Source organism: Adelges cooleyi, unplaced genomic scaffold (genome assembly GCF_023614345.1).
Source record: "Adelges cooleyi isolate 19-005CV unplaced genomic scaffold, UGA_ACOO_1.1 ACOO_flye_CR_arks_rails_tigmint_CR_PRNA_376, whole genome shotgun sequence".
NCBI classification, from domain to species: domain Eukaryota; kingdom Metazoa; phylum Arthropoda; class Insecta; order Hemiptera; family Adelgidae; genus Adelges; species Adelges cooleyi.
In genome coordinates this window covers 1,087,739-1,097,060 of record NW_026096053.1, presented here as the reverse complement: position 1 = coordinate 1,097,060, position 9,322 = coordinate 1,087,739, and the positions used below count along the sequence as shown (strand labels likewise).

Sequence of the window (9,322 nt, the reverse complement as noted above, 5' to 3'; positions counted from 1 at the left end):
TAAAATTTAGATTTATAAAAATGTGAAAAAGGAAAAGATTGTTAAAACTTACACATGTTCACAAGTTTGGTGATTTTTTTTCTATACAATTTCTATTATTACATTTAAGTCAATTTCACATCAACTAAAAATGGGATACCTATAATATATTGTTAAAAAAATAAAATAAAATTGTGTAATTATTATTTATGGTAATGACAAGAATATAATATAATATTGCTGTTACCTAACAATGTCGTTGGATTCGATTTAAGATTGTCGTTGACATCCTATTGGAATAAGTTCAACAAAAAAATAATATCATGTAGATATAATTATAATAGGGATAAACAAAAAAAATAATTGAATTGTATTTGTGAATACTTCCGTTCTTTTTAATGAATAAATTAACAAAAAAAAATATATATATATTATAGTGATAAAATACAAATAAAACATAATAACACTAAAAGCCGTATATTGAATACATTTTGACAGTGTTTTGTGTTTGGCTAATAGAATTATATTTTTATAAAATAATATTTGTATAAAAATATCTATAATAAGTAAATAGATAATTTATTTTTTTACAACACTGAGCTTAGGAGCTGTAAGCTTACAGATTATAACAACCCTACGAGCTCACTCGGTTTTCATTAAATTTGGCCAACAGGGACACAATTTTATTGTAGAAAAAAATAGTTAAAAATAATAATAATAAAGTATTAAAAAAAAAACTTCCACCGGACAACAACTAATAAAATTGTTCCATTAAAAGCCAATGAATATTAATTGCCCTTTGCGTTTTTTAAGGTAAATATAATGGTGACGTCATGATTTGCATTAGGTATTTTAAAATTATTATTAATGGTAACATAAATATTTACATTTATTTTTATACGATAAGGAACAGATTTACAGACGACAATTTTGCTAAGCATGGTTTTAGAATTTGAAAAACTGTATCTACTTGAACGGTTTAAAATCAAATTATCTAATTAAAATTATATAAAGGTACACAATATATATAAACATATTAGAGCTTAGCAAAACTGCGTCTCGAGATGTTTTATAAAATATCCGTCAATAAAATCTACTTTAAAATTGTCTTAATCGTCGGCCTAACTCAACAACAACGGTTTGACAATCTATCTGATTTTCTATCTATGTTGATTTTTTCCGGTACGTCTGTTGGCTCACGACCAGGCGTTTTGTTTAATATTGACAATGTGAGGTCCGTAAATGCCTTTTCAATATTGATATTGGCTTTTGCAGACGTCTCCAAGAATGATATTCCGTGTTCCCGGGCAATACCCTCCCCACGTGCCTTACTCACGACACGCTTGTCTTCCATATCACATTTGTTTCCCAAAATCATTTTTTCTACATCTTCATTGGCGTGCTAAAAAAAATAGAAAGAAATTTACAAATTTAAAAATAAAGATTAGTATGCACCCTCTTAGGGGGTGAAAGTACCTAATCATTTTTAGTTTTTTTAATGCAAATCGATAAAACAACCTAAAGAATATCCACAAAAATTTGTATCTAATTGACTATTCTTTATGAAGATATAATTTTTAGTTATTGGAATTGAAAAACTTTACATTTTTAGGGTATATATTTATCTATTTCAGGCCTTATAATATTACTGTACCTATTGGGTACAATTTCTGTTCTATAGACTTGCTACATTAAAAAAATAAGTCCAATGGATAAAAAGTTAATAATTTATCAGTTCTCTGCTGTAAATTGAAGCTTAAATAAATTGTATAATATTGTTAATCGAGTTCAAAATGGCCTCAACACAGACACAGCAGATAAAAGTAAATAGCTTAATTTTTGGAAATCGTTACAATCGGCATTTAAACGAGAAAATTCTAGATAATTTTTATAATAATATTAAATAACATTGAACATGAGGCTATTATTCAGATATTGATAAATATTGAATTAATAACAAATTTAAATGCACTGATATTAAAAATTATTATCAATGTATGGGCAAAACTAATTTATTTAATTATGACAGTGGTGGTATAATAATATATCGCAATTACATCGTAACTACTATGTTACAACAATTTGAATACCTTCAATTAACTTTGATATTATATATATATATATATATACATTTTTACTCGGTAGTATATTTATTTAAACATAAGCAGTTAAGCAAGACGAACAGAACAAAAACATTTGAACGGTCTAGAAAAAATAATAAGTTAGGAGAAGAAGGAAATATGTATTAACATTGATCAAAACTCAAAGACCGTGCAAGTACAATTAACAGTGTAACAAAATAATCAAAATTAATTGTTCCTTAATTGAAGATAATAGGGTTAAATTACTTTTAGGTTTGTGAAAATGTTACGTATATTTGACTTTTTTTTACTTCAGACATTTTTTTTTTTTAACTTTTCACGCCAAAACTTCTGTTTTTTTTATTTTTTGAACTCTAGCCAATATAATTTGTATTATTAATAGATGTTAAATTGCGTTTTCTTTTTTTATTATTATCTGACAACGTCAATAATCCATCGAGTATAATTTATAACTTTACACTCACCTCATTTATGTTACGTAACCATTTTACTATATTCTCAAAACTTTTTTCATTTGTTATGTCGTACACCAACATTATACCCATAGCTCCCCGATAGTACGAAGTTGTTATTGTATGGAATCTCTCCTGACCGGCCGTATCCCTAAAAAATATTTAAAAAATTAAATATACAATGAACAATATTAACAATATATAAAAATGTGATCTAATACTATATCGTTTAAAAAAAAAACGGATAGACATTGGTTAACTTAAATAGTATACTGCCCTAATACGAAAGAGCCGATTTTTCTTACACAGGCTCGTTCTATTATTATATACATTATACCCGTTACATAGTATATATCATCAGGTTGATTAACATAATGCTGCAAGTAAATTTTTGGCAAATAAAAAAGTTTACATTTCAACCGTTAGAAAAATAAAAATAAATGCTCTCTTGTAAAATCATACTTTTGTGCATACAAATTATTTTAATTAGGCCAATATACTAATTATTTCAATTAAAAGTATCTATTAACTATTATATTTTATTCTAATTAAAATTTGTTTTTTTCTTTATTATTATCTATTAACTAACCACAATTTAAACGCTTACCATATTTGAAGTTTAATTTTCTTTCCTTGGAGTTCAACAGTTTTAATTTTGAAATCAATTCCTAAAAAAAGAAAACACAAGAAATTTTAAACTTTTAAAAAAACATATATAGATTTTCAGTTTAAATTAACTCTAAAAGGTTTTATTCAATATGTAAGGGTTGTATTATTTTGATCTGGTTGAACATTTTCAAAAGTAGAATGCATATCTTAATAATTAAAATCAATGTGATATGAAGGAAAAATTATAATGTGTAAATTATAACTTACTTAACTAACATAGTTGTGTAATCTAATAAAATAGTAACTAATCTAATAAAAGTATGCGTGCCTTTCACAAATTAAACCTTGAAATAACAAGTTAATGAAATCATTCTCATTGTTTTTTTGTAATAATATCATCATCTCGCCTTTCGGTTTAGAAAACCAATTAGAAGCCATAACGCTGAGATCGGAAAATACCAAAATAAAATTATATTAATACGAGTCTCATTATCTGTTATTAACATTGGTAATAAATAATTTGAATTTTTTTTTTCTAAACAATTAATTTAACTTTAATTGCATTTTAATAGATGGGTGTATTTATTTGCAAGAGTTTTATCAATATGGAGATCAAACGTGACTGGTAGTGAGATAAATGCCAACGGCTTGCACACAAAGTAATAATTGATGCATATCAGATTAATCTGTAAATTGCATACGACACCTTTCACCGGCCTCGTTACCGGTTTTAGGCGTAAATGCATTGACACTCGTCACTTACAAGTAAACGCGTCACCAATTTTAGAATAATTGTTATGCATTTGTCTTTAAGCGGACTACTGCTACAGTCACACTGGGTTATAAAAAATTGTATTGAATTTTGTTGTTCCTTTTTCAAGTGAATCATCATCATCGTTTTTGATAAACAACAGCAGCTGTGCAAGACTAGAGCTGCAATATTTCGTCAATCCGGAAGGAGTGGGGAAGGCATTAATAGAATATAACATATAGAATATCTATTATAATTAATATTATTACTTATTATTATTATTATTAGTATTGTTAGGACAAATATATTTTGACGTTTTTAGGACGGCCGGCGGTGGCGGAAGAAGTGATAATAAAAATATTATAATAATACGCCGAGACGAATAACGATTATTATTATTAAATAAATCTACATAATGACGACGATAACGGCGGTAGCTTCCGTCGCTGTGTGCGTATGGACATAATAATAATAAGGGCGACTAAAAAAAAAAAAAAAGACAAAGGAAACGCGACGTCCTATCGCGAGTGTTTTTGTCGTGTACGTTTTTAAACGACGTTAGGTGTATTATTATTACAAACATGTTTTCCCTGTGCTCACCGATTGTCGATATGAACGTCGTGGTGAACGCGTCATCCGAAAACCTGAACAGTATACAAGTCTTGCCCACGCCCGAATCGCCGATCAGCAACAGTTTGAACAGCAGATCGTACGTCTTCTTTGCCATGTCTGAACGGTGTCGGTCGTCGTGTGGGTGTGTAAAAAGAGTTTACGATTAAACTATTTTATAGTACCCGTTGGGTTGTTTATGTCGACGGGAAATTTTCGCACGGACCGCGGACTCGTAATATTTGTTTATTAAATTTTTTTGGCACGTTTACGTGTTTTTTTTTTTAAGTTTATTTATTTTTATTAGCCCGAAAATATTACTAGTTACGGATAAACGACTACACAACTTAAGAGGCTGACGGATACGACTGGCACGGAATACGAATAGAAGTTAGAACGCACGGCTGAACGGAAGATCGCATTGTACCGTAATAAAATATATGCGACGGACCTCGGACGGCCGCGGTCGTGGTCATGATTAGTAAAATCGTGTTATCTCGGTACGACCAGCAGTGTGACCAACGGCGCGTTCTCGCGGCAACACTGTAACGGTTATTGAAACGGCGATCATAAAATATCTAACAGCGCAGCGGCTATAGTCATTAGTTATTAGTCAATAACGAACTTAATTATTATGAAATATAAAGATATTATAAAATACGTGGGTTCCCTGTATTTTCCTATTGGTAATTATTGGTCACATCCCTGTAGCCCACGAAGAAGAAGGGCGTTAATAATTAATGCATATTATTCTTGTCTATTTCTTTTCGGCTTTGCAGTTGATCTAGCTTTCGTTAGGTAGGTTTTTAACGTCCCGTAAGCATTATATGTGAAAAAAATCAATATTTTAACTGACATTACATAAAAACTTCAGTAACAAACGATCATAATTATAAAATAAATATCATTATTATATCAGTTATTAGTTATTACTTATTACAATTATATTAGGACGAATGCAACTAAACATTCTCCAAAATAAATTCTCGTCCACTTTCCTCTCCCCCCCCATGTCCCCCCAGAGATTAAATTAACATAAAATTTAGCACACTTCATGGACTACGATTACATGTATAACCGTTGATATTGCATATACAAACCAGTTTATATACAAAAAACAAACATGGGAAATTAATAAGTCAATTTGTTTTATATTAAAATTCTATAGGGGACTTTGAATATTTATAAATTCTAAAAGTTCAGTAAACTGAACTAAACCCAAACAAAAATTCTTTGTTTTTAAGTATTATGAGACAACTTAGACACCTCCATTGTGGAGCGCAATACCTATTAAAATATTATGTGTTGAGATAAAATAAAGCTGGAATTTCAAACAAATCCAACCCCCCCCCCCACATCGTTTATGTATTTGTCCCGGGAAATAAAAAAAAGTTACTTATTTTCTTGAGCTCGTATGACACTTGACAGCTCTTTCTTCTATTAGAACTTTTCCCTTCTTCGTTTTTGTAAAAAAAAAAATTCAAATAATATATTTAAAAATAATTGAAAATATATTTGTACCCTGTGACCTGTCCCTGCCCCTTTCCTTTTTCTAAATTTCGCTAAATTAACTTAGCAAAATGGAAAAAAGGAAAGTTCCTAAAATAGTTTGTATTTTCTTTTGCAGTTGTTATAAATTAAAAGTATTTTATTATAAAATTACAGCGAAGTCGTACAAACCATAAAATTAAGTGAGTATACATAGGTAAGGTATTCTTCCTGTAAAGTGAAAGTGAAAAGAACCATTGCAGCAGGTTGTTCCGATACCATAATTGATCTGTGTAACGGTTTTGTTTTTTTGTTTTCTGTATAACTCAGCGTGAATGAATATAGTTTTTGGTTATTTTTTTCTAAGATAGGTACCTAGTTTCAAAATGAAAATGGGCTACAAAAACGCATTACACCTAGTACGCCTATTCCTCGTGCACGGTATATACATGCAATATAATGTACATTACAATGAAATATAAACACAGAATACTCGGTTAAGCAATGTTTGGATCATATGAATATGCGAGGTCATTTACACTCGTTATATCACCGAAAAAATGTTGATTGTTGATGTTTACAATTTAAGAAATTATTTTGTTTTATTTTCGTTAACGACTGTTTTCTAAGAAAGAAGAAACTTACTGTACGCGATGAATATTAAGTTTTGTAATAATGTGAGTTTTCTTATTCGACGGTGGAACACCATTAACAAGTCTAGTTCGTTAATACAAATTCAAAAGAATAAAAATATGTTTTAAGTACACTTATTGATGTATCAGATTTACCATTTTATAGTTTAAGCTGGAAATGTCGTTTAACAGTTAAAGAAACGAATAACACAAACCATTTCCTATTAAATAAAAACATAGTAAAACGGGCAGAACGAATATAAACCATATTATGAGTTTTCATATAAATTAATAAATGTATTAAAAGAGAGAGAAGACGAAAAAGTGAGAGAGAGAATAGATAGAGAGGATTAAATTCGATATACTTGCCAGTTGCCGCTATGCTTGAAAACACACGAAATGGAAAAAAGAAATGGACTTGATTGTTGTCCGATCTTGGAGTGTATATAATTATTTTACTCACAGTCACTTTTGAAATGTTAATAACAAATTGAGTTTCGTAAAAATTCTTCAACCTTCGTGTTCATTAATCACTTAATAAGAAAGAGATTAAAGAGATAAAAATTACTCATATTATTGGCGGGATCCACCAAACAGTAACAAAATGTTTCATTAAAAAACTATAATGTCCCCTTTAGTTTTTTTAGATTCGGCAATTGTTTCTTGTAATAGACTTTTATTTACATTTCATAATCATTGTTGTTAAAACAAAATTGCAGAACTTTGGAACATTTTATTGGCCTTGCTGCTATGAACTTGGCGATTAAAGATACCTACATGATATTTTAATTGGATTTTCTTCACATTATATTAACTTACATAATTACATTAAGATTATTTTATGGTCTTTTACCGTCTAAAATTAGTTGTTCAACAGCTTTGCCACAATGGAATTCGACGTCATTCTTACAGTTTCTATAGTAATATTGTTGCATAGGATACCGCCGGGATAATGTTCGATAGTATTACAAGTACAATCGAATTCCATTCCTTTTTTCTCATTGTGTTCATCACGTTTAACATATTATACTGATTCCTTTTATCCCTTTTCCTGTGAATTATTTGATAATCTGTAAGGTAATATGATGTGTACAGGGTGTTCAATAAGTTTGGATATATAAATTAAATATTATATGTGTATATCAAACACTATAATATGATGTTTATGTAAAATATTGTCTTTTTTGTATCCCGCAGTGCTTTATCTAATGTAACTAATAAATGTGATTAAATTATTCGATTTCAATTTAACAAAAATAATGTTTATTAAACTAAAAAGTGTATACCTATACCTACTTGTTTAGTTATTACTTCTTATAATGGCCAAAGGATCCAAAGAAAGTACAACGATTTTATTAGCTCCAGGAGTTATTAATTTTGTTTTTACTTTCCAAATTGTATTTGTATACTATAATAATTCGTTTACGGTATACTAGTAAGTAGTATTGTTGATTCTTTTTGTAGGTAGTGTTAAACGGTTCTATGTTAGTAAAATTATTCTTATTATAAGTTCCACGGATCATATTTTTATAATGACATAAAACATTTTTTTTTTAGATAAGCTAATACAAACATAATTTGAGCTCTACTAAATGTAATTCATGAAATAATATGTAATAATATGAAACGTGCGGTGTTTTGTCCGTTGTCCATCGTATTTGTTTAAATAATCTGATAAAAAAAAGTCGATTATAAATAATCTATTGTCTTGAACGATTGTTTTCAATTAAAACATGGCTCGCCTCCCATTTTACTGGTTAATCGCAAATCGCTTTAATCTAACTCACTGTACATAATATACCTCTTCGCGTTGTACATTGATGATTTTTAATAACAAAATATTACATACTTTACTGAATAACTATTTAAAAAAAAAAAACAATAAAAAAATATATGTATTTGTATACAATTATTCTACATATAAATAATTTTATTATAAATACCGCCAAGTATAAAAAAATATGTTAATTGTTATAATATATAATAGATATCGAACATGCACATTAAACCAAATCGTGGACATACATAAATTTAGAACTATCAACATTCCCATCGTTGGATAAACATTGTTTGGTCAATATTAGATGACTTTTAATTAGTTTAATATAACGAAGAAGAAAGGCCATACGTCTATGAATAATTTATACATAGCGTACTCTTGTTATAGATATTTATAATTTATACGGTTTATTCTCGTTGGATATTTTGTCTTCTCGTCATTCACTCGTGTTTGTTTTAGTTAAGATTTTAAATTCAAAATTGTTACACGTCAACAGTTGGGTATTATATGTATTTAAGGAAATTTCCATTTTATGCAGCGTTTAACGTTCTCACTGGGACAAATATTGTAATCTGTTAATAACAGTATGCAGAACGCCAAAATAAAAAACTCGAGAAAATATCCATTGCCATTACTAATTAATTACCCACATATACTAACCGCTGTTCAATATGATATTTTTGCATATTATAGTGTTTGATACCAACTTCATCGATTTCTACTTACTATAAGCAAACTACGTGAAAACAGTGCATTTATAGATTTGCGACCCAATGTAATATATAAAGTCTCAAGTCTGAAAACGATTTTTATTTTGTTTATTAATAATATAATTATACTGCGGTTATTTTTAATTAATTTTTTTGACTATTTGGTCAAATCAAATGATACACAATGATATTTTTACTGTACAAATTAAA

At 28.6% G+C, this 9,322-nt stretch overlaps 1 protein-coding gene across 1 annotated transcript; it reads right to left on the bottom strand.

Annotated features, from left to right (window-relative positions):
- Positions 1 to 292: 292 nt before the first annotated feature.
- Positions 293 to 4,942, bottom strand: LOC126841087 (ras-related protein Rab-10). The gene is made up of 4 exons (XM_050577343.1): positions 4,494 to 4,942; positions 3,141 to 3,201; positions 2,546 to 2,684; positions 293 to 1,381 (listed from the first exon to the last, which is right to left on the bottom strand). The coding sequence occupies exons 1-4, from the start codon at positions 4,618 to 4,620 to the stop codon at positions 1,106 to 1,108; spliced, it is 603 nt and encodes a 200-aa protein (XP_050433300.1). The 5' UTR covers positions 4,621 to 4,942; the 3' UTR covers positions 293 to 1,105.
- Positions 4,943 to 9,322: the final 4,380 nt, after the last annotated feature.